At 48.9% G+C, this 27,810-nt stretch overlaps 7 protein-coding genes across 7 annotated transcripts; 3 read left to right on the forward strand and 4 right to left on the reverse strand.

Moving 5' to 3' along the window:
• Positions 1 to 1,089: 1,089 nt before the first annotated feature.
• BDP55DRAFT_653536 (heterokaryon incompatibility protein-domain-containing protein) lies at positions 1,090 to 3,684 on the reverse strand. The gene is made up of 2 exons (XM_060574197.1): positions 3,175 to 3,684; positions 1,090 to 3,112 (listed from the first exon to the last, which is right to left on the reverse strand). Exons 1-2 carry the CDS (start codon positions 3,551 to 3,553, stop codon positions 1,425 to 1,427), a joined length of 2,067 nt encoding a protein of 688 aa, XP_060433279.1. The 5' UTR covers positions 3,554 to 3,684; the 3' UTR covers positions 1,090 to 1,424.
• BDP55DRAFT_653540 (uncharacterized protein) lies at positions 3,682 to 5,605 on the reverse strand. Its single transcript, XM_060574198.1, has 4 exons — positions 4,942 to 5,605; positions 4,504 to 4,884; positions 4,315 to 4,437; positions 3,682 to 4,257 (listed from the first exon to the last, which is right to left on the reverse strand). The coding sequence occupies exons 1-4, from the start codon at positions 5,192 to 5,194 to the stop codon at positions 3,947 to 3,949; spliced, it is 1,068 nt and encodes a 355-aa protein (XP_060433280.1). The 5' UTR covers positions 5,195 to 5,605; the 3' UTR covers positions 3,682 to 3,946.
• A 589-nt stretch (positions 5,606 to 6,194) lies between these two features.
• Positions 6,195 to 8,993, reverse strand: BDP55DRAFT_691683 (OPT oligopeptide transporter protein-domain-containing protein; the record flags this gene model as incomplete). Its single annotated transcript, XM_060577008.1, has 9 exons — positions 6,195 to 6,254; positions 6,316 to 6,897; positions 6,957 to 7,139; positions 7,196 to 7,522; positions 7,589 to 7,845; positions 7,911 to 8,110; positions 8,186 to 8,457; positions 8,526 to 8,827; positions 8,879 to 8,993. The coding sequence occupies 9 exons, from the start codon at positions 8,991 to 8,993 to the stop codon at positions 6,195 to 6,197; spliced, it is 2,298 nt and encodes a 765-aa protein (XP_060433281.1).
• An 8,756-nt stretch (positions 8,994 to 17,749) lies between these two features.
• On the reverse strand, positions 17,750 to 19,010 carry BDP55DRAFT_411963 (uncharacterized protein). Its single transcript, XM_060567377.1, has 3 exons — positions 18,364 to 19,010; positions 17,929 to 18,275; positions 17,750 to 17,878 (listed from the first exon to the last, which is right to left on the reverse strand). Exons 1-2 carry the CDS (start codon positions 18,814 to 18,816, stop codon positions 18,072 to 18,074), a joined length of 657 nt encoding a protein of 218 aa, XP_060433282.1. The 5' UTR covers positions 18,817 to 19,010; the 3' UTR covers positions 17,750 to 17,878; positions 17,929 to 18,071.
• Positions 19,011 to 20,686: 1,676 nt separating this feature from the next.
• On the forward strand, positions 20,687 to 22,614 carry BDP55DRAFT_691684 (putative transporter; the record flags this gene model as incomplete). Its single annotated transcript, XM_060577009.1, has 3 exons — positions 20,687 to 20,904; positions 20,982 to 21,598; positions 21,668 to 22,614. 3 exons carry the CDS (start codon positions 20,687 to 20,689, stop codon positions 22,612 to 22,614), a joined length of 1,782 nt encoding a protein of 593 aa, XP_060433283.1.
• A 1,444-nt stretch (positions 22,615 to 24,058) lies between these two features.
• On the forward strand, positions 24,059 to 25,084 carry BDP55DRAFT_725739 (zinc-binding dehydrogenase; the record flags this gene model as incomplete). The annotated part of the gene is made up of 1 exon (XM_060579046.1): positions 24,059 to 25,084. One exon carries the CDS (start codon positions 24,059 to 24,061, stop codon positions 25,082 to 25,084), a length of 1,026 nt encoding a protein of 341 aa, XP_060433284.1.
• Positions 25,085 to 25,721: 637 nt separating this feature from the next.
• Positions 25,722 to 27,573, forward strand: BDP55DRAFT_725740 (TAP-like protein-domain-containing protein; the record flags this gene model as incomplete). The annotated part of the gene is made up of 2 exons (XM_060579047.1): positions 25,722 to 26,564; positions 26,626 to 27,573. The coding sequence occupies 2 exons, from the start codon at positions 25,722 to 25,724 to the stop codon at positions 27,571 to 27,573; spliced, it is 1,791 nt and encodes a 596-aa protein (XP_060433285.1).
• Between the last annotated feature and the right edge of the window lie 237 nt (positions 27,574 to 27,810).

Consider the following 27,810-nt stretch of genomic DNA (forward strand, 5'->3'; position numbering starts at 1 on the left):
GCTCAATCAATATAGGTATTTCAGGCTTATAATCTAGATCGGGACATGCTCATTCTGCGTGAACCTCGCCGTGACTGCTAGGTAAATCGAAGGTTTCACCTGATGTATTCACGATGGGTTGCATGAAGCCAAACCGTCACGAGTAACGAGTCCACACGCTCCCCACGCTCCCGAAATATACCTGAAATGGCCGACTACTCTTACTTCTTGGCTCGGAGCACAGCGAGATTGCGGCGGTCCCAAGAACGTGTATGGAAAAATTACGGATAATGGTATTGCGATGTAACTTCTTTGTGATCACCGCAGCTGTGGAGGCGCGGTGCTCAAGGCCGGCCTCAGTTACATGTACTGAGCCGTTCGATTCATCATTATCCACATCACTGACGACGAGGACAGAGTATGGAGCCGTCGAGAGCATGAGGTTGGAGGATAGGTGGCAATACAAAAAGAGGAGAGTCGACGAAGGTGGTTTGTAAGTGCGAGAATGGCTTCCGTGCTTGTCCTTGTCCCATCAACCGCGAAACAGCGTCAGTACATACGTTCTCCAGTCTTCTCCAACTCTATTCTTACACGAATTTTATGATTAAGGGAAATAAAGGAAAGTGGGAGTAATTGATGTATGGCTAGCTATTATACCTCATAGTAGTAAGTATATACGTACCGACGCCATTCCGTAGTTGATGGGATAGTTCCGTCAGACTCAGACTGGGTGATTGATTGAAGAAAGCACTGTGGGATAATACGACAGAGACTTGGTGGACATCAGGAAAGTTAGACAACGGAGACCCATTACCAAACCACATCTCCTGGAAACATTGCACGAAAAATGCGGTCGCTTTAAGGAGTACGTAGTAAGGTCCGGCAGGCTTCAGAATCGGTCCTGCGGCGGCCGAAAGTGGGCCAAAGCCGGCGGGCCGTTGCCGACGCTACACTTGGGGCATCCCAGGGCTCGCAAGCGGCTTTAGGTGGAGCATTTCCTGGAGCATCTTCACAAACTGAGCGAGGATTGTTCAACGAAGATTCCAAGCGCCATCTCGTCTTCAAGAGACTGATGATTCTCTACTTCGAAACGGAACGCCGGGAGCTGCCGTCTTTTCATTCCTCACTACGGCACTGACTTGTGTCTGCCGTGCTGGTGTGCCTATGCTACAGCTTACCCGACTTCACTCACGAGTTTTGATAGGAATGAGTGTACAGAGTAAAGGGTCTTGGTACTGAAGGGTACGAACTGCATGGGGCAGGGAGAGGATTTCCTGTGCAGCATGTGCCACATGTGCGATATTCATTCGCCAGAAACAAGTTTCAACAAAGCTGGTTCAATACTACCAATGACACATGAGATCGATAGATATTCCCGTCCTTCGGCTCTCCCATGCTTTAACTCGAGGGGCTCAAGGAACTTTTTTTCCTCAAGACTCCTGTGCCTACATGAGAAACACCGTTTTTCTTTCGATATTGTCTGGAAAGATTTTCTCCTTTCCTCTGAAAGACGCGATTCCGATGCGTCGGAACCTCTTGTGCTCAATCGACCTTACCAGTGGCCCATTCTCAGAGGAGAGAATCAGAAACGTCTCAATGATAAACGTGCCATCTTGGCCCTCATTGACCGTCCTCGTCCTAAGAAGCAAGCAAGTGTATGGAGATCTCGAATCTGTCGGGTGTTTGGGATCGTCAAATCGTCCTGAGCAGGTCCATGGTATTGGCCCCTTCGAGAAATCGGTCTCTTCGTCTTCGATCAGCATATATGGGGGATTGTAAATCATGGCCTCGGGCGGTATGCGGACTGCAAGTTCTTTGATAACGCCACATATGATAAGATGGCAAGACTGAATCTGGGACGTCATCGGTATTCCTTTCCACTCGATGCCAAAAGAGACCAAGTTCACATCATTTGAGACCTTGAAGCGACGATTCAGGTTGAAGCCCCAATCGTCCATCATAATCGGGGCGTTGCAAGAGAACCAAGTCCAAGAAGGTGCGCCCGGCACTCCAGGGCCTTTTTGTAGGCCATCTCTGATCCAGGCAAGGTCTCGGGCAAGATTACCTGGGCAGACTCCGAGAATCGGCTTACTGGATGCCAAATCAGCGTAATGATTGCTAATCCCAGCGAAAGCTTGTAGCCGGTCGGAGGCAATAGTGAAGTCTCGCTGGGAGTAGTCTTCGATCCACCCAGGCCACCATTGAGAAATTTGCGAAATTGGGTAAGTCGAATCACTTGCCGTGGAGTGAGGGACCTCGAAGGTCTGAACAGCTTGAGTTTGGTACCAATATTGACACTGCCAGTGAACTTCCGAATTCAGACATTGAATAATCCTCCGTGACAAGATTCGTTCTTGGAGAGCCCATCCTCGTGTGCTGAGATGTGCATGCTGGGGAATTTTGCGGGGGTCAAGAGATTGAAAGCGTATCATCGTGGAGGAGAAAGGTTGGGAGGAATCGTTCAGGTCCTCTTCCTTGTAAGCAAATATCCGGACTGTAGGATCTGTCTCGGCTCCTGATGTACGTTCAGGATTGGCAGTCTCTAGTTGGCCTGAGTCTTTGTCATTTACAACCGCCTCCATACTATCATCGTCGCCTGGGAAACACCCTCCTTCGCTGTCTAACGCGTAGCTCGCTGCTATGGTGATGATACTTCCAGCGTAGAAGTCCCCCATTCGTGAAGCTTCTAGCTCCCACTCTGCCTGGTCGTCTTGTATTATACACAATGAGTCGATCCACAGATATCGGATACCTAGAGAGCGGACGATTCTTATCGCGTGTCGGAAAGTTCTTGGAAGACGATTCTCAGGTATAGAAACGCCAAAGTCTTCTTCCGTGACTTTCGTAGTTCTCAATGGAATCGAGGCTCCCCAGCAGTAGCTCAATGTCGCATAGCGCACAGAGTCGGAGACCTGCTGGAACACTTCACTAGTAGTAGACACCAGGCGTAAAGGCTGGCCCGGTCTTGTGTCAATGAACCGTTTGGGTAATTTCCCCTTGCGTGGTTGGCAGTAGCTACCATGTGTGCTCTCACAAGTATTCAACCACGTCTTTACGCATAGTACTCTGTCTTCTGCCAAAGTTTGAAATGGATGTGTTCGACCCGAAGTCCAAAAATGCGGGTGAGGATTTGCTATGGCCAAAAGTGAGTTGACAGATTCCAGCCATCTGCTTGTCACATAAGTAAAGACTTACGATCATTGACATCCTGTGGCGAAATCCCCATTGATACCCGCGAGAGATATACAAAATTATCCCGTTCGATTTCTAAAGAAACCTCAAGGCTTGCCCAGAGAATCCGACCCGTGTTGTTCACCTCCAGCACCTTTAGAGAAATGGGATGCGAGCTTTCGGTTGTGACACCCACGAAACGCTCTCTAGCCTTGTTCAGGCTGTTTTCGATTGGCAGTTCCCAAAGAGCTGCGCACAACGGGCAGTCTTGTTTGGAGATGAAAAGGTCTTTGGTTTCTTGCTTCCATACAAGCCATGGTGTTTGGAACTTGAAAGGGGACTTCAGACAAGCGGTAAATTTGATAAAATGCCGGCAAATGTCGCATGGATTCATTTTCGCCATGGCTTTGTGAATTGCAGACTTAATCAGATCGTCTATGTGCTGTCTGTGAGTGTATGGCGAGAAATATGATATGAATTGTGTTGTGTAGTAGAAAGAACTCGCCGTTCGGCTTGACCCATGTGCTCTTTGGTTGATTCTGCAATCTGATTACACTATCCTCGAGACCAGGCAGCAGCCGGCGCTTGTGCGGGGTAAATTGCTGTAAAAATAGATAAAATGCACAGCTTGAGGGTAGCTTGCAGCTTATTGACTGGTACTTCACCTCATTGGTTGACACAAAAGTGAACTTTCAGCTCCAGGCATTCATTCTAGGTAACTGTGAATTTATTCATTCCAGCTCGCTCATCGATCAACCTTGTCACCCAAACATGAGCTTGTCTGCAAAGATCGTGTTCATGCAGAGATTTCGGCCTTGAGATCTTCCGTGTTCATCCGCAAGCTGTCCTCAAGGGAAGTCCACCCAGGCTTTCCAAGCCTCTTCAACAGTGCCTCAGCGCGGTCTACAGGCTTGATGATAACTGGGAAAGGCTCGCTGGCGAAATCTTCATGGATGCTCTTTCCCGGGTGCTGCTTGCGCAAGATCTTGAGGATATCATCCCAACAGAAAGACTGGGCGAAACCGAAGATACGCTCGCTCTTGACATCGGGCAAGATAGCTGCAGCGACGTGCAGGATAGCGTCATCCTGTACATCGACGTAATACTCTAGTACGAGGTTAGTCATGACGTGCCGGCTGTCAAATGTTCACTATCAGCACTCACGGGGGTGGCTCAGGTAAGGAGGCATTCTCTGTCCCTCGAGAAAAGGAAGAATGAAACCCGAAGTAGACCTGTGTCCTTGGTTCACAACATCGAGACTCTTTCCCAAGTTCATGCTTGGCAGGACTATGATGTCTCGTTAACATTCGAATTCAAAAGGCGCAGGAGCATAAAAAGGCAGGTCCTCCTCACCAGAGTTGACGACAAGGTCAGGGCGTTTGGATTTGTTCTCCTCGTGATACTTCCAAACGGCTTGTTCCTGTTCAACCTTGCTGGCAACGTAGACGAAAGCGCCATGCTCAGGACCCCACGGGCCCGGCGTCCAGGCCAATTCTTTCGCGTCAGGACTCCAAGTGTCTTCGGTCACAATAGCGCCCTTCATCTTCATGAAAGTCTCGGGATTTGCAGCCAAGGTTGTCGATGATGACGAAGTCAGTACGAAGCGCTTCACGCTTGTCTCCTTGTAAGAAGCCTTGAGGGCAACCAAGGCGCTGTCTACCGCAATCGGAATGACCTTGTTTGGGTCTGGGTCGAAGCTGACTACGGATGCTGTGTGGATGAGAGCCGAGACACCTGGCAGGTATCAGCATGCTGTTACAATGATCCTCTAGCAAGAGCACGAGATACAACCCTTCACAACTTCGTCGTAAGCATTTTCGACAAGCATATCGGGCACCGAGACAAGTTCAAAGTGGCCTTTGCCGTAGGTTTTGTCGAAGTAGGCATTGAGCCAACTGCTCTTCTCGGTGTCTCTAACAGTACCGCGGACCTTGTAGCCTTTCTTGATGAATTGATCGGCTACGTGCGATGCGATAAATCCATTGGCGCCAGTAACGAGAATGGTGGAGCCCGTTGGGATCACGGGGTTAGTGAAAGTAGTCATCTTGTTGTTTGTTTACCGAAAGGTTCTTAGAGATTGTAGCAAAAAATGTAGGTCAACTGCAGTTGGCGTCAACTACCTTTATAGAGATCGCGGGGGGTCATAGTAAAGGCCACGACCACATTCGAAACCTTCGAAGGTTACTGTCTTCATCCCATCGGCTCCCGTGGTTGCGCCTAGAGTTCGGACCCCGCTTACAAATGTTTGCGGAGCATGATTCACTCGGCGACCTGGCTACACTGTAACCCCCATGAAACTTGACTCGTACTGCTAGTAGGAACTGTCTTATGAGGTCAGTGGGCCCCAACACAGAGGAGGACCTCAATTCCTTAAGCCACGGTAGCGGACTTGCGGAGCGTACAATATCCATGGTGTGAGACAGCAGGAATGCAAACTAGCGGAGAGATGCGCAGAAAATCCGCAGGCTCCCGGCCGACGTGTGAAAATGCCGTCCGGGGACCGCAGATACGGTCGAACGGTCGGGGCAGACTGCTGCCTGCTCTGCTGTATTACTCAGCCGGCCAAGCCTCTGTCCGCCGCAATTTGTCCACTCAACCGGAAACCGGTGGTTTAGGTTACACTGACAGACGCAGTAAGCCTTAAATCCGGGCGTGTTCCGTCAGCATAGTGTCCACCAAAAGAGTGCCAAAGTGACAATTACGAACATTAACGAACTTTCATCAATTTCCAACCAATATTTTCCGAGACATAGTAACTACGATCATGGGCAGCTCCGTCCCGGGACTTGTCAACAGAGTCACGTTCAGAGCGGGCTCCACAGGCTCTCATCGCCAAATAAGCCGGTATTTAGAATATACGTTCCAACTACGAGTGATTAAAGTCTAACATGGTATCTAAATGCGAAGATGCGCCCGAACTTTCCGTATCCCCGGTTAGCCACTAACGCTGCGGATCTCCCACCAGCACAGAAGCGCGCCGCATGCTTGTCGCGTGCCCGGCTCCAAATATACACGTAACTTCAATTGACATGAGCTACCCGATGCTAGGCACTCTTATGAGCGCTTCGGCTGATGTAAGTGCAACTCTTCCAGTCACAGGTATCCTGTGTGATATCATGGTTAGCGTGCTGTCCAAACGATTGTCGCAAGCCGTCATTGACTTACTTTATGAACTTCGGTACCCCACCAGCTGAGCTTTTTGGAAGCACCAGTGTAAAAAATAGCGAAGAAGATAAAGATTCCAGCAATGGCAACTGAGCAGTCCAGGGCTGAACTGAGAACGAAGTTGTATCGTCTCCACCAAGTCGTCTGCCTTCTCTTGATGAGCAAACCGAAGACGAGGCCCACAATCGCCCAGCTACCATAGTTGGTTCCGGACGCCGGAGGGATGTAGTTGAGCCCGCCGAGGAAGAGCGGGACGTGGACCTTCTTCAGCCACTTGGCCTCGGGGAAAACTCTCTTTCTCACCACGTAGACGACCACGGGCAGGACGGCGCCGACGAGGAAGAACCATAGCAGCGAGCGGTACATCGCGCCATCAGCGAAGAAGCGGCGAGGACCGAGAGCACCCCACACCATGCTGGTGTTGAAGTGAGTGCGAGAGAACGGGCACGTGAAGCCGTTGGGGGCATCGGTGGAGCAGATACCTGGGATGTGGTTGAGAGCCCAGTTGAGAACGGAGACTTGGCCCAGAGAACCGATGACAAGGCCTACTGACTGCACGAGGAATAGTTTCCGAGGTGGGATCTGAAGTAAAGCTTAGTCAGTGACTGAGGCCCCGATGCGAAATGGCAAAAAAGACTCACATTGCAGTAGATGCCCAATTTCAAATCCTGTGCAAACGCCAGGCCCTTGATGCCAGAGATGTAGCCAAGGTTGAAGAACCAGATGTTGGCCAATACTTTGCCTTCCCAGATATATCCTGCGATGATGCGACAGAAGATATCGATCTGAATCTTCATATTCGTTGTTGCATAGACCCACGCAAGCTGAAACAACGAATGAGCACGTCTCCATTCGAGAAACGATCTGGGGAGGTACTTACAGGAACGAAAAAGATGGCAGACACTGCGAACGACAGAATGACTCCATACCAGCGAAGCTGAACTGGGTAGAATTCGCATGCAAAAATCCCAAAGCCCAGAGCAAGCAGCGCAGTTATCCAGTACCACCAAAGCGGGACAGCCTTGTAGCCTGGCTGAGGGTTGTGTCTGGGAATGATCTTTCCTCCGAGAAGAGCAGAAAGCTGGGTGGATCTGAACGCAGCTGCAATGTGTCGGCGCTTCTCGAGGAACAACCAGACAAAGAGTGATGCAATGGTGGCAAACGAAAGACCAAAGGTGTTGAGAGCATATGTAACGGGAAGGTAGATCTAATCAAAGCATGTCAGTACTCTTGTATCACGAACTAGGTAGAGAGATTTGTGGCATTTGCGTACGTCCGAGTAGTTGGCGTACTTGACAGGATCAAAAGTAAAGTCGTCCTTTTTATTGATCACTCTGGAAACGTTAAACGTCTTTCCCAAGTTATCATAGATGGAATTGCTCTGAATAGGCAAGTAGGCCGAGTCCCAGGTGTTTGAGTAGTAAAGTGCGGGAGAGACGATGTAGATCCAGAACACCAAAGACGCTAGGATATTAAGAATTGCCCATGTGGGAACAACGAGCGGAGAACCAATATAGGCAATTTGGCTCCCTAGTTGAAATCAGAATCAAAGTATTCTCCGAGGTCTTGGGTGAGGCCTGTGGGGGTTAACTTACAGTCGAACGTGAACGGAAGCAAACCAATGCCACTCTTCATGCCGAATACCTGATTGACAACCGCATTGTTCGGGGCAATCCAGCAGACCCAGGTGAAGTAGCCCAGTGCAGGGAAGATGAAGTCTGGGAACCAGTACCAGCAGAACGAGGCAATGAAGGCGAGCATGAAGAACTTGTAGCGAGATGCCGTCCATTTTGCCCTACAGTACATGTAAGATTAGCCAGTTAATTCTGAACCAAGCAACAATGTTACATGTAGAATAGATTTTACTTACTCAGTCTCGTCCTCTCTTTTGCCAGTATGCAATGCGGCGTTGAGAGCCGTGTTTCCAAGGACGCCGGGCCATAGCAATCCCGGAGGCTCAACAACCAACGCGTAGCACAACCCAGCCAAAGCGAATCCATAAAGAATTGTGGCCAGTGTTACGGTAAGCTCAAATCCCCAGCCCGCTTTCAGCCCGTAAAAGATGCGTTGTTCGGTCAAGACATCGGCGCTCAACCGGGTCAAGAAGCTGAGATTGGCCATGATATAGACCAGGATGTTTTCCTACGTGATAATCGGCTGTTAGCGCCAGGAGGTCTCGGGGGGTTAGAGCGTTCAGGGATGATGCAAACCTTGTAATTGAAAGGGCCTGGGTTCAGGCGGACGCGATGACCCATGATGTTGAAACCCCAGTCGGGAACGACAAACTCCCATGCTTTCCCAACAGGGTATGCTAGAAATTGGATCGCCGACTGGGAGAGACTGATGGATGGGAATCGGAATGTGTACAAAGTGTTGATGCCGCTACCTAGTAGGCAGAACCCGATACCGATCACCCACATGCGAATAGTCAAGCATGGCAAGGTAGGATCATCGGGTCTTAGGCCGACTCCGGCGGCGTAAAGGACATCTCGACTCGGGGCAGAAGATTCGTCTAAGCTTGGTCAGGGAAGAACATTTGTGAATGGAATCAATTTGATCGCACCTGAAGAACGCTTGGCTTCCTCAATGGATGTCGTCGGTGTCACAGGCTCTGGCGCGACGTCCGCGATGTCAGCCCCCTCGATGGCGGACTTTTGGTTCGCCTCGACGTTGGCCATATTCAGTTGTCGAAGTAAAGAGTACACGGTTGGAACGAGATCATCGAGATTAGATCAGATTAGATGCAACGAGGTGCAATCAGACTTTTATCCTTCCCGCTCAAAGCTTGGACCTCGGAGCCTCCGCGTCTAAGACGGGATTCGGCGGCGCCAAAGTGGAAGGGGTCCCACATCTCCCGTGCCGGACTCCGGCCGCTGGCGTAAGCAGCTTGATATCGTGACTGATACCTCGGGTTGTATTGGGGGTAATTGTTCGTACTGCTCTACGAAAACGGTTCCGATTATGAGAGGGATGTGGCTATTCATGTCTTGAGGTGCGGTGAAGAAGCATCGGAATTCCGCCCCGTTGGCATCATCCTTGGTCACGGCGACCGCGGGAGGCTCAATCCATAGCCTTGTAGGGCTAAACGAGGGCCTTTTGGAGTAACGCTAATAAGGCTTTTGACGCCGTCCGGGCCGAGAAAGTCGTGGAGGGGACGCCGAGACGGGGATGCGGCCTCAAGATGAGATGGTTTCCCCACTCTTTAGATGCTGTCATCCATTCAGAGGCGATTGTAGTAATGAATTCCATCAATCGTCAACGGTCTCTGGCTATTTCTTCCTGTCGAGGCAAAGTGCGGCTATCGCGAGTTAAGCCATTCTGACAAACCAACAGTGTTTGAGGTCCGAGGTATTTCGCACTGGAAGTATGGATACGGGGAGCTTGCTCGACTCAAAAAGGAGATTTCGTATTTGATTTTGACGTTCTACCTCGCCGAACTTCCGAAGCATTGACAAACGAGATTAAGATCGATGCATGCGAAGCTATCACTTGGGGTTCAACAAACGTTGCCTGTTGTTCACTGCTTACTGTGCTTTTGACATATAAAATATCATCAAAAAGAAATCTCAAAGAATATCCTGCCTTTTCACACAAATTACATGAACAACGACTTGCCCAGCTCGAAAAATACAATTAGCACTATGCTCGATGGAGACCAGCACAGCAAGCCACCGACGATGCGACGAGCGGTTTTCACTAATGGCAACGATCTAGCAACGTTTTCAAGCCGGTTTATCGATGGTCCGCGGGACTGGGAAAATTGCAGACGCCAGCGGCCAAAATGAGGGATAAAGCTCCAGTGTCTCACTCTACCCCCTTCTTCCCGAACGAAATCCGACCAACTCCACCCACTCTGTACCGGTTTAACCCGTTAACCCGCGGTCAAGGTCCGTCGATCTCGAACAGGTCAAATCATCGGCCACCATTGACACATTTAGCCGCTCATGGGGCCCTTCCAACCGACACTGCCATTCCGCATTCCGCATGCATGCATGCATCCTCCTCGCGTCTCTCCAATTCTTTCCCTGAAATCGGTAACTGCGAAACTCCAGACCTGCAGGTCGCAGACCCCATCTGTACGGCCGTTCTGGTTGAGCTATTGGACGTCCGCTAGATGAACTTCTGCAACTCCTGAACCCCATGGGCGAAGTGTGGATTTACGTGCTTTCGTCCCTTCTTTTTGAGGAGCTTGATGGACCGTCGGGTCTCTTGTCAACATTAAGCTCAGAGCGCCAAGACGGCACAGCACAGGCCTGGAGAATGTCATCTCCAACAGTCGTTGGTTTGCTCCATGAGACGGCAGCGTGCATTTAGCTGTCAACTTTGGACATGCATCCAAGTTTCAATTGCTCGTCAAGGCCGGCCAACTTCCGATGTTCTGTTTGTGACAACGATTTGAAGGCTTTTGCCGGAAACAACCTAACGCATCGAGAAGACTCAAAAGTCTCAAATCTACAAAGATCGTAGAGTTCACTATTGTCACGTGTCTCATCTGTTGTCCGAGACATTGAAAAAGTGCTAGATCGGTCTGGAGTTGATGCCCGTCTCCATCGCGGCCTAACCCAGGCTCTGATCCTGTTGTTGTTGTTGTTGTTGTTGTATTTAACGCCGTGGCGGCCAGGCTAGAGCCCTTACCGCAGACCTCCCAAAGGGTATATAGCGTAGAGGGCCGTAAGCCAAGGCTACCTATTCTACAATACGTCGTCTCTTTATATCGTCCTCTAAATCATACCTTATAGCCACTACGCGTTCTATCTATCCCCGGTTCCCGCTAGTACCCCAGTTTCATTCTTTCCCAAATCGTCCCTTAGAATCAGGAAGTTCTTTATAGTCCGCACTCATATCTATATAGGTATAGATATTATTACTGTAGATAGATCTTCTAAAAGAAGTCCGTTATATAGAGAAAGGCCTCGAAGCCTTATAGGTCAGTAATTAATCTCTTAAAATAGGCTTCGAGAGATCCTATAGGGCCTATAGGCTCGGGCATATTACAAGAGTGGAGGGTCGGCCACCGTTACCTTCTTACTAGCATTAGTTAATAATAGACTAGGTGGTCTACGTCTTTTGCCTCTCTATAAGAGCATATTATTAAAGCATCGTTATAGTTAAAATGTTAGTGATATTACTCGAAGTCCTTATGACCTGATCGTGCTGCTAGTAAGTGATATAGCGTAGCCTGTAGTAAGGCTAGTTTAGGAAGGCTAAATAGAGCTACTTTAAGCCCTAAGTTCGTATATTACGGCCTTCGCTCTTTATACTACCATCTTTTATAATAGCCCTATAGTTTTTCCTTTATAAGCCGTTTAATACCCGCTAATATTATTATTTAACCTATCCGTACTAGTAATATCGTTCCTTTTTTAACTAACCGGTCTATGGCCTCGTTTCTTTTAATACCCTAGTATCCTAGAGACTAGTACGTCCGTATATTAAAAATCCTAGCTACTTCTTGGATTTTGAGGAACGCCTCTTATAACGAGTCTGGCGCCTTGCCGTAGATACCTTATATAACATTAGTATTATCGATATATATATAAATTAGATGACCGTAATTGGTAAGTAGAGCCCTTTTGAGGCCGGCTTGTGCTCCTTCGACCTTGGCGTCGAACACTTCTATTAATCCGAGTCGGCTATACCTTTATACTATATATTTAAAGTCTCGGTAAATAATAAAGCTATACCCTACGGCTCTATTCGTCGCCCTAAAGCTGTTTAAAAAGACGATTATATAGCTTTCCGGTACTATTTTTAGCTAACGCTTAAAATCTTTTATAGCCTCTTCTTTATATTAAACTACTATCTAATCCTATAAACTTAATAGATACTATAATTAAAAGAACGCTGATCTTCCGTATCTTAATAGAAGTTTAGCCGTCCATTATAATTTTGTTTATTACTATCCCTACTAGGAGAGCTATACGACTAGCGGGTATTGGCGATTAATCCTCTATAGTCGGACTATAGCCTGTAAACGGACGCCCTCTAAAATGACTTTAGCTGACGGTAAGCCAGCGTTTTAGAGGAGGCTACTAGTTAGTATTATCCTCTAGACAGGTAGAACGGCCCTTACCGCCACTATAATAACGCTATCGATTTTCTATACGAGCCCCTTCTAGCTTATATTAATAGGTCTTTTTTAAAAAGGCGGATTCGTGTTTATCTCCGCTTAATATCTCGAAGCCGGCTTTGTAATACCTATATACTATATTTCGGCACTAAAAAGCGCGATCGGTAGTACGTAGGAGATAACGGCTTTTCGTACGGCGGCCGCTAGTAGTCCTCTCTTTATATTTATAAGCTACCTTAGGTATTAAGCTACCTTCTTTACCGTAGCTACTTTTATATCGACGTAATACTAGAAGGACAGTCTTTTATTAAACTAGATACTCAGTTAGCGTATAGGTTTTATTAAGGCCTTAACTATTAAATCCCCCGCCCTAACCTCTAGTAGCTCCGCTAGCTAACTATATTTCTTAATAAAATAGATAACCTTATACTTACTCAGGTTAAAAGAGACCTTATTCTCTAAACCCTATTTAAGAATACCGGCTATACTTCGGTTAAATATTACGACGTTACTCTCTAGGGAGGGGCTTATAGTTAAAATAGCGATATTGTCTATATACCCGAATTACACATCCGGGTCGTCTTTAAGTATTTCTATAATATAAAATAAAAAGACGATAGGAGATAAAGGCGACCCCTATAATAACCTATATAATAGAGAAAAGTATTCTATTATACTTTTTTCTAGTCGGACTTTAATAATACGGATATAGTAAAAGCTAAAGATGAGTCTAATTAAGCCATATAGCCATCCCTACTAACGTAATCTAATAACGAGCTAGTTCTAAAGGATAGAGTCGAACGCCCCTTTTATATCTATAATTAAAAGTATCGCCGTAAGCCTTTTTAAAAGGGCCGTTTCGATATTATAGGTAAGGTAGGTCGTTAAATCGATGGCTAACCTATCCTATAAGGCTCCGATCTATTACGGACTAATAATATACTCAATAATCGCCAAGGACGCTATCCTTCTAGCTATTAGTCTCTCGAGTCCCTTACTTAGGTACAAAAGGAGCACGATCGGATACCAGGACCTAGGCTTAAAGGTATCCCTACCGGCCTTCTAGATTATGACCACCTTAGCTCTACGGAAAGGTAGAAAAAAGTAGCCGGCCCGTATATAGGACTAAAATAACTACTTAACCAGCTCTAAAATAACGCCCTAACAGGCCTAAAGGAGGCGTATAGTAATCCCGTCCATACTAAGGGTCGTTATCTTTATTAAAATAGCCGTCTTTACTTCTTTTCCGTTAACATTATCTTACTAAGTAATCGCTCGCCTTAGAACGACGGGTATATTAAATAGGTCACCCGGTATATTATCTTCCGTACTAAACCTGTCAAGAAGGGCTTTCCGGAGCGCTTAGGCCTTTTTATTAATATCCTCGATCGTTTAGTTATCCATAATTAATAAGGGTGCTCTAGTTAGTAGGCTCGCTTTCCGCTAACCTATAACCTAATAAAGGTCCCGGTCTAAAACAACTCTATCGATCTTTCCGGCCTAATATACTCGCTTAGCCTTCCTTATAATATTTAAAAATACCTTCCGCTCTTCTATTAGAAAAGGATTTACGTTCTACTCTATCTCTTAAGCTTATAGGTTGCGGGTAGTACGGTATATTCTATAGGCCTCTATATATTCCTCTATTTACTAAACCGTACTTTTTCTCTATTTTCTTTTTTTTTTACCGACCGCCTTAATGGCTCGGGAAAAGAGCTTGACGATATAACTTACTTACCCGTCTAGGTCTATTAAAATAGGTTAATCCTCTAGATTAGGTATCGTAGCTAGCTCCCCTTTAATTAGGTCTTTTAACCGAGGTAGCGCCGAGTCGGGTATTAATAATAGCCGTGGCTATAGGTGGCCCTCTCCTTATAACACTAGGCGTTTAAATAGTAATATAACGGCCACGATAGCCTTATAGTTAGCTCCCGGGTATAACTATAGGCTGACCTACGCATATATAAAAAGGATATTAAAAAAAGCTAGGTCTAGGATATATCTATAATCCTAGGTTATTACCTTAACTTTACTAATAAAAGAAAGATTATAGCCGTCTACCTAGCCTATAATATCATCTCCCCGGTTCCCGTTCCTTATCCCGGGCTCCTAAGAATAATAATACATATTAAAGTTACCTATAATCAAAGCTTGCTCTAGGGGTTTAAGTTCTAGTAATATCCCTATTATACGGCTATAGGGGTTACGGGGTTATCTATATATATTAACGATAATCATCGTTTTATTAACTACTAGCTATAATATGTCTCTTATATGGATAGGCCTCTATTATTTTACCGTTATCCCTATCCCTTTACGTATATAGGTTAATACTCTTAATCTAGTTCCTTTACTATCTTAGAAATCGACCGGGACGAAAAAGTCGAAACCTAGGTATATATTTAGTTATATATTTCCGTCCTTCTAGCCCGTCCAGGGTTCCTAAATAAGGACCACATCTATCTAAGCCTCCTAGTAGAGCTGCAGGAAAGCCGTATGTACTAGGGAGATCTTTTTAATATTACCCTATATAATATATAATATCTATGGGGTCGCTATTCTTGGCTTATATCTCTAAGTTGAGTTCGAGGTAGGTATAGGTATTTATAACGTTATAATTTAATTTCTATATTACCTGTTAGCTCTTATTTAGTATAGGTAATATAGGACGGTCGATAAAGGTATTATTAAGGGAGTCTTTATCCTCGCCTTCATCCGCCTCGTCTTTATTTATATTATTACTATTAATACTTCCGTTACTAAGGCAAACGATCGAGCTTATAGAGGGCGTTCTTATACGTATATACTTAGTGCCGGGTTACTAGTTCTAGTTAATAGAGGTAGGGATACTTACCGCCTCCTAGCTACTATCAGATCGAATAGCCTTATATAGAATATCTAATATTTTTTAACCGGCCTTCTAGATCCGAGCCTACTCTTTTTAATTAGGAAGGGAGACGATACCGTTTACGGCCGAAGGCCTCGCTAAGTAGTCTATATAGCTAGCTTAAAAAGGGCTATAGCAGTTAGCATATTAGGGCCTAGCTATATAGGGTCCCGTTTTATATAAATCGGAAGGTCTTCCGTAGTTACTATAAATCGGTTATTATCTATAGAACCGGTTAAAGTAGTAGCCCTAGTAGCTAGGGTCGTATTAGATAAGCGTCCTTCGTTTCTTAACGGGCAGAGATCTGCCGCTTTGGTTAAAGAGCCTAAAGGGCGTAACCTCTAATATTAATAATATAAGCTAAAATATTTCGTTCGTAATTAAGTTAGGCCTAAGGCAGGACGGTCGAGCAAGGATAGGCTTCTATCCTATCTATACAAAGACCTTATCTTTAACAAGTATAGCTAGGTCCAGGACGTCCCCGCTAATATTATATAGTTTTATTAGGTATCGCGGTATAACGTAAATATACTACTTAATAGGTATCTCGACCTAGTAGGCACCGAGGTATTCTGCTAACTTTACCTTACTTATAAATAGTCTTTTTTATATTTATTTATTTTATAGCTTTAAAGAGTAACCTATACTAATATAATAAACGTAAAGAAGGTCTACTAGCCCTAGGCTAATAGCCTTATAAACGATCTATTATATAATAAACGGTACGATCTTCCAAACGGCTACTAAGCTTTCTTCCGGGATATGGGTAAAGATATAGAAGTCCTCCTTTAGCTACGCCTATGGCTGATCCTTGGTAGGGAGTATAGCCTTCGGGTAGGTAGAGCTTTAATAGCTCTAGCCGCTCCGGGTCGCCGCAATAGTGTTACCTACTATCGGTGCGATAATAGCCGCCTAATTCCAGGCCGCTATTAGGCTTATCTTATAATTAATTAGTCTCTTAAAAGTTTAAATAATATAGGTAATAGCTTCTTTCGTAATCTACTTTCTAAAACCGTTAAAGTTAATAATAACGTTATCGACGGACTATATAATAATTAAAAAAACGTCTTTCCGTACCTCATATTATCTAGCTTCTTTTATAAAGGTTATTAAGATAGACCTTATAATAGATCCGCTCGGAATAAATACGGTAGAAGCTATAGGCCCCTCGGCCAAAATAGGGGCGTCGGTAATAATATTAAACTAGCTTCCCGTTAAGCTAGGCCGGGTTAGCTATGCCTCGGTATTGCGGCGTCGCTTAGCTCTTAAGGTAGGGTTCGGCTCTAGAGGTATCCCGGAGCCTAATTTAGGGTCGGCTTAATTGGCCGATATTAGTCCGGTACCCGACGGCGGCTATAAGGCTATTACGGATATAGGCTCCGGCAATGGGAGGTAAAGAGTTTTCGGCTATTAGTAATTTAGTAGTAGGCTCACTTATTCACTAACAGCAGATGCCAAGAAAAATTAGGCGAGAGGGAAGTTGGCTCTGATCCTGCTGCTGCGAGCCTTGCAGGTCCCTGCGTACTGCGGTTCCGATCTAGGCTGTACTTTGGTAGCCCATCGGGACTTTGGTTCAAGATGTCTCTCGGCTCTTATTGGCTTCATCAAAGGTTCTGCAAAAAAATATTTTCAGATCGCGATAATTCCGAGAGGCACGGCTGTTCGAAGTTACAGATCATGATCTTTCATCAAGTTGAGTAACTCTTGAAGGTTTAATCAGTTCGTTATCTCGCTTTGAACATCTGCCATGTTTCGAAATCTGTCGAGAATGCATGTGCCCCCTACACTAGTACCAGGCATTTCATGCTTGGACCTAGGCTCTTCCCAGCATCGAGCATAGCAGACTGCGGTCGTCACCATACTGAAGTTGCCAAAGGCATGGTGAACTCAGAACTTCTACGAATGGTCCAGCGACTTATGCTTAGAGCAAACCCTGTTTGATCAGGTACTCCAAATACCAATACCAAACTTCCCACAGTACCCTACTAGTAACTCTTTGATGTCCATATGATAGAAAAGGCTATAATTCTTGACAATTTTGGTATAACGTCGTTCGTCTTCTTCTCGGCCGAGATGTTGTTGACGTGATCTTTCCAGCGATTGGTCTCTCGGCGTGTACAATAAGCCCCAAGTCCGTACTATCTTGCCTCTCCGTCTCTGTATGTGCTGGGAGACCTAGTTGCATCGTGAAAATTTTCTTATTCATGGAATCAGGACGAGGAACGGAGCTAGGTTGGCAGGTACGCTTTGTTCGATTCTGAGATGATACACCCAGTAGGACTGCAAATTGGTGGCTGTGGCTTTCTCTCGAGGAGTTGGAAAAAGGACTTTGGCAAGAGATAAGACAAATTTTCACTTCAACAAGACTACGCAACTTGGAATTCACAATGAGTTCCTTCCCCGAGCAAGGCTTAGTTTTTTGCTTGCGTTAGTGAATTTCAAGCAAGACATAATCCAGGGTCAATGAACAATGGCTTTCCAGACTGGGGCTCATCCAAATGCTGACGGTTGCCGATAGGTGTTTTCCATCCGGAACTCCGAGGAAAGCCATCGTTATCCGGTCGTGCTTCGACAATGTCAGAGACGTTGATGGACGGTCTAGAAATCTGCTCGACATGATCAATGTTGAGGAGACCAAAAATTGCGGCGCTGCAACCTGCTGTTAGATGACCGGCTGAAAGTTTGCGGCTGGGAAGTTGAAAATGGACTAGATGCCCCTTGGCGGAGCTCGATTCGGATTGACACGCCTATTCGTTGTTGGACCTCGTTCGTTGTAGTTCAGCCGAGAGCGTGGAAAGTCTAAGCGAGAGGGTTTGCAATTGTCGCGGGCTGACGGTCCAAGTCTAGGAGAGCAGTCGAACCATCACTGAGCAACTCGAAATTGTCGTCTGCAACTCGTCTATTGCGGCTTCTCGAAAATCGTTTTGACCCAGCGTCGTAATGGTCTGGCGTGTGAGACTGAAAGATGATTTCGATGGTTGTCAAGTCGGGGTGCTGTGCCGTCTTTGTTCCCTTGAGTCAGTGGGCTCGTGAGGACTTTCCCTCGGAGCAGGTCGTGATAACACCGACATTTGACGGCGATGTACATTACCTCCGATCCAGTCATAGTTGAAGTTACGAGACAACCGCCTGGGGCGCTTGTGGCAATACTAAATGAGTTTTCCTTTCCTTCTGAGTCGGATTCGGCCAAGAATGCCTGGAAACTCAGCTTTTCTTGTCGTGTTCTATGAGTCTTTTTTCGGGGACTGGCCGTTCGGGGTATTTTCCCTTTCCAGTACCTTGCTCGGTTGGTTCGTACTTCTGACCTGTCGAAGGACGTTTCCATAAACCCACATCGCTCAGGTGTCAGTCGAGAACTGCCGCCGCTATCGATACGGGCCAGTGAGCATTTGGGCAATTGTCCTGGTCGGTCAGCGCGCCCCTGTTGGCGTTCAGGTTTTGCATTGACGGCTGAGAGACTCAATATCGCTTGTCGTCCGCGACGATGTCCGATCGTGGAGACTTTTTCGTGTCGCTTTGGCGCCAACCAGCCTTTTTGACACATAGAAAATTCCGTTTTATTGAAAGCGTAGTTCGAAATAACTCAGACCAACTGAACAGCCACACCAGAGATTTCAGACACATAACGCGCCACGTCAGCTGCACTCAACCCACCATCACGATGTCCTCTATGACTCGACGATTGGGGGTTCACTCGAGATGGATAACGGCACAGCAATTAACGGCTCATCATGCCGGAGTCCTGGCAATAAGTCGGACGCAGCAGCCGTTCCCGTTCCTCGCCGACCGTGGCCCGTGATCGGCGGAATGGCCCTGATGTGGCCCGAGGTACATGATAACCTTCCCTCCGGGAAAAAGCCAAGCCTACGGACCAAGACACCAGCAGATCATCGCATGGTCCCATAGGGCCTCGTTTTCGAATCTAGTCCACTATGGGTGCTCATCACTACCTAGACAGATGGTTAGACGGGCAGGAGGCGAAAAAAAAACAGAGTGAGACCGAGGACACCATCACCGCCTTGGCTCGCACTGCTCACTGCTCGATCCCACTTGCCGCGATGTGCGTCCTGGCACACCTTGTTTGCATGGATGGCGCCGAGTTTTTGGATTTCTCTTCACGGGAACAGCTATTGATTGGCCACATTGAGGTGACAGACTACTTCTGCAAGGATCCTTGTGGTGTCACTCCAGCACTGACCGACGGGATATGACCATTCGATCGTTCAGGGATAATGAGCCCGCTTGAAAGTGGGGGTTTGGCTTAGCTTACGGATATGTGGGAGATGGTCCCTTGCTTGGTATGGTTTTTTGCACCCATATTTTCAGCGATGCTCCCTGCACTGCCAAGTGTTGAGGGAAAAAAGAAAACCTTTTCTGCCACCAACGGCTGTGCCGCAAACCTGAAGAAAATCGAGAGAGCTATTAGCTAGAGAAGCTTGCCTCGCGGTAAGATGGGACGGGTACTGGACTGGCAAGCTGTTCGGGAGGCGTTCGACGGCTCAAGCATTCACAGCACGAAGAGCTTCGTGGAGGGTGCGTACAAGCTCCCAAGGCATGTGAAGCAGGCTGGAGATGGCATCTGGAGAGGAGGGTTACTCCCGCGCATCCACTTGTTGCAACGTCGTCCTTGGAACACGGCGGCCACATGCAGCAGCAAGTCACAAGTAGGCTGTAGCAATTGGAGACTTGGAGATATTCTGGTGAGATGTGAGTGACCAGGAACCAGAAACCACTCGCTCCACCCCCACCACCACGTTGGCGGCCCGACCAGACACGATGGATCATGGAGCCCTCCGAATACCAGAGTTGCAGAGACAGACCCTTCCACCTGCTTCAGGGCCTTCACACCCTTTCACGCCACTTTTCTTCTCGAAGTTTTGCTGCTAATGATGGCCGCTGAACCAACGGATTCGCTGATCCCTTCACTTTCCGGTCTAAACCGCCCATCCATAACGATCCATTCACCTGGGCATTCCACAGGACGGAGTCGCAATGAGGGCCTAGCCAGCTACGCGGCCTCCGACCTAGAGCTGTCCGGCCTGGGCGATCCCACTACGCTAGCACGAACCTAACCATACCTCCGATGGGCCCCAAGGTTTGATTCGCCCCTTGCCATCTAATCTGATCATCTGATAAAGGCAAAGATTGGGCGACATCGGCTGGAGATTTTCATGGATGTTGGAACTGGGGGTCCATCTGCGCAATATACAAAGGCCCGCATAGAACCTCGTGTCCTCGATCTGAGTTTTCTCCTTCTTCCTCTTGGTTCTTCAAGCAAGGTCAACAGGCATTCGCCTTCAATATACTATTCCTTCTTGCCAACAGCTTCCCCATTTCCACCCTCTTGAAAACCCTGTTCGTTGGGTTTTTCACTGTGGCACCTCGTCGCCTTCTCTTGCGACCGATAATCAACAATGGCTACCATCATCGAGCCGCAGAATGCGGCCCACCGCACAGAGGCGGGCGTCGACTATGAGAAGAACATTGCCTACGACAATGGCGTCCAGGAGGTCAACCATGACACCAAGCAGGAGTCTGACGCCGAGAGCGAGAACTTCCAGGGTGGTGTTCAGCGTGTCAGAGCCATCACCTCTGTCTGGACCAAGAAGACCATGATCATCATGTTCTGCTTGTAAGTTTTCCCCAATGCGCAGCTAGGCATTCTAGAATGTCTCCGAAGCAAACCACTGACATCTTCGATTCGAAAAGGCTCTACCTCGTCTCCTTCGCCGATTTACTTCTGCAGTCCGTTCAGGGCTCCCTGAACGCCTTCGTCACATCCTCCTTCGGAAAGCACGGTCTCCTGGCCATCGTCAGTATCTTCGCTACTATCCTGTCAGGATGCTGCCAGCTGGTCATTGCCAAGATCATCGACGTTTGGGGACGTTCTGAGGGTTTCGCCATCATGATCCTGTGCTCCGTCATTGGTATGATCATGAAGGCTACCTGCAAGAACATGGAGACCTACGTTGCCGCCCACACCATCTACTACGTCGGTCACTTTGGTATGCTGTTCGTCATTGACATCATGATCGCCGATATGACTTCCCTGCAAAACCGTATGATCATGTTCGGTATCAACGGTACCCCTACCATTGCCGTCACCTTCGCCGGCCCCAAGATCGCCGACCTCTTCTACACCAACCTTAACTTCCGCTGGGCCTTCGGTGCCTTCGCCATCATTCTTGCTGGTGTCTGCATTCCCGCCCTGACCATCATGCTGCTCATGCAGCGCAAGGCTGAGAAGGCTGGTCTCTTGGCCAAGGCTAAGTCCAACGATCGCTCTTACCTCCAGGGCTTCATTTACTACTTAATTCAGTTCGATAGTAAGTTTTCCGTTCCTAATGATTGGACAATTCGCGAAACTAGGCGCTAACAATTTTTTTTCCCAACAGTCATGTGTATCGTCCTCATCATCGGCATGTTCTCCATGATTATGCTGCCCTTCAACATCGTCTCCTACGCCCCTAACGGATGGAAGACCGGCTACATCATTGCCATGGAGGTTATCGGAGTCGTCCTCATCCCAATCATCTACGTCTGGGAGAAGTACCTCGCCCCTGTCAGCTTCATCGACTACAAGTATCTCAAGGAGCCGACTCTGATTGGTGCCTTCCTCCTTTACGGAATCATGTTCATCTCCATCTTCACCTGGGATACCTACTACCAGTCTTACCTTCTGGTCGTCCACAGACAGAGCATTACCTACGCCGGATACATCCTGAACGCCTTCTCTCTCACCTCCTCTTTCTTCGGTCCCGTCTACGGACTGATCATTAGATGGACTGGTGACTACAAGTACACCGCGCTCGCTGGTGTTCCCTTCATGCTTCTGGGTACCGCTCTCCTGATTCCCCTCCGTAAGCCCAGCACCCCCGTTGGTGCCCTGGTCGTCATGCAGATGCTCAACGGTATCGGTACCGGTCTCTTCGCCGCCTGCGGTCAGATCGCCGTCATGGCCGTCGTCACCCACCAGGAGATCGCCTCCGCCATGGCCATCTACTCTCTGTTCGGTGGTATCGGCTCTTCCATTGGTTTCGCCATCGCCGGTGGCCTGTGGAACAACATCATGCCCAAGGAGCTGTACAACAACCTCCCCGACTACGCCAAGAACAGGACCGCCGAGATCTTCGGCGACGTCACGATCCAGATGTCCTTCGAGGACGGCGACCCCATTCGCGACGCCATTGTTGCCGCGTACGCTGATGTGCAGCACAAGATGGTCATTGCTGGTTCCTGCTTGGTTCCCCTCTGCCTCGGCTCCATCCTCCTCTGGAAGCACATCAACATCAAGAAGGTCGAGAGCGAGAAGGGTACCCAGACCAAGGGCAACGTCTTCTAAACGAAATCGTTCTACCTTTGATCACCCTGGGACAACCCAAAGTCCGTATGGACCAAATTCTCGTCATGTGTTTCTAGCCATTCGGCAGGGACCAGGCATTGCGGACTCATCATACCCCTTATCCGCATGTCCAGGACCTGCTAAAACCAATGTGTTTCAATCTTCCTTGGTTGGACTCGATAAATGTACTTAATCGCATGGGCCGGCCTCCAGAAAGGGGGACCCGACAAGTAATCTTTTTCAATATCACACTCTTATGAAGTAACATCTTGCTCCTCGCCGCCTGTCATGTGAATATGCATGTGCTCATTTTATGTTGACGATGACAGGATTCAGTTGCAGCGGCTCCGTGATTTCAACAGGTTCTCCTGGAGAAGGAGCTCAAACGGAGCCCGGCTGGAAATCTTCTGCGACATTTGCATATACCATCAACGCTAAGCTTTGCAACTACAAAATGAGTGAAATTCATCTACCTCGACTCAGCACCATGGTAGCTGGTGTTTGGGTGATCCGGTCAAAATAAAAGTCCAGTAGCAGCTGCGAGTTGAGATATGCGCCGTGGAGCATCATGCCTCTGGCGTGTTGGTGGTTGATTGGAGCTTATGTGGTATCTGTCAGCTTCATGCACGCGGCATCCAGGAGAAAACATTATGAAACGGGGGATTTAGCAGCTCATCCAACATTGCCATGTGGCTTGAATTGTATGGATGCTGAGGCTGAGTGAGCATAAACGTTGACGCTTGTCAGCGTCAGAGGCCATAGTCAGACTTGCTCCCATAGAGGGCAGCAACACATTGCTCCGATCCGTTGTGGCTTGCTACCCCTGGTAAGACATGACTGTATCCAGCAAAGGCGAGTCCCTCCGTCTCCTGTGGCGCCGCGTAAGAGCGAGGGGAGCGAGGCGGTCCAATGTCAGCCCGAGCGAGAGCGACACTCGCGAAGGATGCGCCAGTGAAACGTACGAAAGCTAAATAGGGTATTAGCGCTGTTGGTCGGCACAACTCCTCTCTGAGAAGCCCTCCCTGCAGCAAGCCTTCTCATCCTTCGCACCAGCCTCCAATCGTACTGTCGCATGAATCTCCAGGCCACATACGCATCTTGCTGGAGTTGCTCCGTCGAGCGGTGAAATCAAGCTCACCGTGGCGCCCTTAGTGGGGGGAGCAACGGCCGCTTGGTGAAGATGTCGGCACAACAGACCCCCATGAGGCGTCATCCGCGACGCCAGCCCTCAATCTCACGGCGCCGAGTCGCATTGCGAAAGATGTAGCCTAGGAAGCGTATTTTCATAACGGCTAGAGATGATGAAGATCCAGTATAAGTAATGAATGAGGGAACGGCCAGAAGTTGTGATCTTAGAAACAAGACTACAAGATCATCAATAAAGACATTCATCACATTCCAAACCTTTTCAAATCAGCTTCCATCCCAGGCAGTCGTATCCAGTATGTCTGCAACCACCATCCGCAAGGCCGTCATCACGGAGTTTGGCGACGTCTCCAAGGTTCAAATCATCCAAGACACGATCGAGTCGCCCCCGGCCAACCACGTCCAAGTCTCAACCATCTACTCCGGCTTCTCAGGCGCCGACATCAACATGCGCAAAGGCGTGTACCCCATGCAGAAGAAGGCCCCACTGACACCGGGCTACTGCCTTGTCGGCACCGTCAAGACCAACGGCCCCGGGTGCACATCCAAGCTCTCACCGGGCGACCTCGTCGCCTGTCTCACAATTTACGACGCCGAAGCAGAGCTGGTCAACCTGCCTGAAAAGTACCTCATCAGAGTGCCCGCCGGCACCGACCTGCAGCAGGCCACAGCCCTGATCCTAGACTGGAACACAGCGTACGCTATGGTCTTTGACGTCGCCAAAGTCAGCAAAGGGCAACGCGTCTTCATCCACGGCATCAGCGGGGCCGTCGGCTACGCCCTCATGAAACTATGCCAACTACAGGGTGCCGAGGTCTACGGCACGGCATCGGAGCGGAACCATGCGGCCGCTCGGGAGCAGGGGGCCCATCCGTTCGTGTACACGGACAAGAATTGGATCCAAGCGGTGAAGGAGCTCGGCGGGGCGGACGCCGTGTTCGATCCCCTCGGGTTCGAGAGCTGGGATGAGTCCTTTTCGGTTCTGTCGCCCACTGGTATCCTGGTCGGGTACGGCGGCAATCTGCGCTCGCTAAACGACGATACGGAGCATGGCTCTGTGATTTTACCGACGATGAAGCTTATGGCGCGCGGGATGGTGCCGTTTTGCGGTAAGAGGACCAAATTCTACTACATTACGCGCGACGACGCGACGTTTGAGCCCAATTTGAGGGCCTTGATGGAGCTGGTGGCTGAGGGCAAGGTTACCGTTCCTATTAAGAAAGTTTGGGAGCTCGAGGATATTCAGGATGCTCATCGTCAGTGGGCGAGCAGCACCGGGATGGGATCATCGCTCATTCGGCTGTCATCGTATGTGAAAGCTTGATGTTGAGTGAGACTGCGTGAGCGGATGAGTGAGTTATTACGGAGTAATGGGTGGATATATATGAGATTTCAAGGAGCAGGTGTCACGGTATTTTCATAATTGTCGATGTATCTCCACAGGATTTGACTTGTAATAGTATATTTATTTCTCACCTGAGTTGTCCAAATGATTCGACTAATCTCGCCAATATCGCGGTGTGTGTTTTCACCTTCCCTATTCTGCATGGCGGCGTCTGGTATGTGGTGTTCTGCTGAACAAAAATGCGTAAGACGGGATCATTGCGTGCCGCGCTTACAGGCAGGCCATGCTGACGCAGCAAACGCTGTTCGGCTGCTCATCTCATTCTCATCCTGAAAGTTTCCCCTCATCTCAAGTCATTCATCTTTAACTCAATCTTGCCGCCCGGCGCTTTCCGTATCCTTGAGTTGAAGATAAAAGAAAGCGCGCGAAGTGATTGGCAGCAGCAACGCGCATGGTGGAAGCCACGACCGACGCGCTTTCACTTTCCCGAGGTCATCTTCCCGTCACCCGTCACCCGTCACCCATTGACGACAACGTCAACTCTTCTGCATCAAGATACTCCTGAAGACCATCGCAAAACAACTACTTCGTAGCAGTCTTGATCAGTACGAACGCGATGAGGTCATCAATCAGTCTAGCCGCCATCACAGGTTTCGTCGGCCTTGCCAGCGCCAAAGGCCGCGACCCTCCCAAAATGACCGACTTTGACTGGGAGACCATCACGCCCTCACACAAGCTGGAATACCACCCATGCTATGACGACTACCAATGCGCCCGCCTTTCTGTTCCCCTCGACTGGCTCGACGAGACTAATGAGCACACTGTCGCTCTCGCAATCATCAAGCTCCCCGCCTCCGTCCCCGACGACGATCCGTCATTCGGGGGCACAGTCTTCACGAACCCGGGCGGGCCTGGCGGCTCCGGCGTGAGTCTGTTGCTCCGCAATGGCCACGACATGCGCCGCACGCTGAGCGGCGGCAGCAAAAAGTACGAGATGCTTAGCTGGGACCCGCGCGGCGTGCAATTTACCACGCCAGTGGCCGATTGCTATGAGGATGAACTCGCAAGAGACACGGACAGCATCCAGCGTTTGGCCATCGGACCGCTTGATGCCAGCCCGGATGCATTGAGGAGGCAGTGGGCGAGGATTCAGGGGTACGGCAGGCTCTGTACTGAGAAGCCCGGCAACGGCTCCATCATCCCATTTGCCACGACGGCGTCCGTCTGCCGCGACATGGTCGAGATGGTGGACAAGATTGAGGAGCTTCGCAAGGAAGAAGCTGCCTCACAACCCGAGCAGTCGCTGGAGCTCAGGAAGGTTAAGGAGGTGCCGCGGATTCAGTACTGGGGCTTCTCTTATGGCAGCATTCTCGGCAATGCATTTGCCTCCATGTACCCCGGACGCGTGGGCCGGCTCATTGTTGATGGCATCGCAGACGCAAATGACTACATGGCAGGGGTAGGGGTGTACTCATATTCCACTTCACTTCTACACTTGCGGCTAACACACGTGTGACCAGGGCTGGAAGACTAACCTGCAAGACACGGAGAAGCTTGTCGACTACTTTTACGAGACTTGCTTTGAAGCTAAGGAGAAATGCGCGCTGAGTCGGCCGTCGGATACGAATTGGCAAGACATTCGAGATCGTGTTGATCTGCTCGTGAAACACCTCAACGAAGCCCCCGTTGCGGTCCTCGACGGGAAACTCACAAACATCCTGACCGGCTACGATGTCATCCTCTCGTTCAAAAACCCGCTCTACGCGCCCTACACCCGCTTCACCAAGCTTGCCAACGAAATAAACGCCGCCATCGAGGGGAACTACACCGCCCTCCTGAACTCTGCATCCGCCGAGATCCCGAAGCTCGACCAGGCCTGCACCCACCCCAACAACACAGACCTGCCCCTTTCGTGGGGCGACGGCGGCCAGGCCGTCCTCTGCGGCGATGGCGAGGACAACTCGAACATGTCTCTCGCCGACTATAGAGCCTACGTCGCGGAGCTCGAATCCCAGTCCCCGACCTTCGCCGGCTACTGGGGGCAAATCCGCTTCGCCTGCACGAGCTGGCTCGTCCGCCCCAAGTGGCGCTTCACGGGTCCGTTCACGACGCCGCCGCACGACGCAGCGCTTGTGGAGGGGCGGCCCGCGGCCCCGTTGCTCTTCATGTCCTCGCGGCTCGATCCTGTGACTCCGTTGAGGAACGCGTACAAAATGAGTGAGGGACACCCCGGGTCGGTTGTCGTGATCCAGGAATCGGTGGGTCATGCTGCCATTGCTACGAAGAGCAAGTGCACGAACGAGATTCTTCGGGAGTATCTCGAGCACGGGACGGTGCCGAAGAGCGGGACGGTTTGCCAGCCTGATTGTGGCCCTTGGGATGGTGATGCGTGTAAGTCAGACAGCTTGAGCATCAGTGTGGCGCCTCTGGCGCCGCCGCATGATAAGTCTCATCACTTCGTCTACTAAGGAATGATGAGATGAATCAAGGAAATCGATGAAAAGGCTATTCGAGGATACGCCTCCAGAGGGCGTGACTCTGGGAAAACGAGAACGTCACTAAAAGTACAAAGTAGCTACATATTAGAAGCTCAGCTCCAAATTATCGAGAAAGTGAGACATTGCTCGACGACTCCATTGGAACGCAAGACGTTGAAGCTTACTTGTTACGCTCGAACCCTTGCATGAAAAATGCTTCCAATAAAT

The sequence above is a fragment of the Colletotrichum godetiae genome, assembly GCF_030913485.1.
Source record: "Colletotrichum godetiae strain CBS 193.32 chromosome Unknown BDP55scaffold_8, whole genome shotgun sequence".
In the NCBI taxonomy this organism is placed as follows: domain Eukaryota; kingdom Fungi; phylum Ascomycota; class Sordariomycetes; order Glomerellales; family Glomerellaceae; genus Colletotrichum; species Colletotrichum godetiae.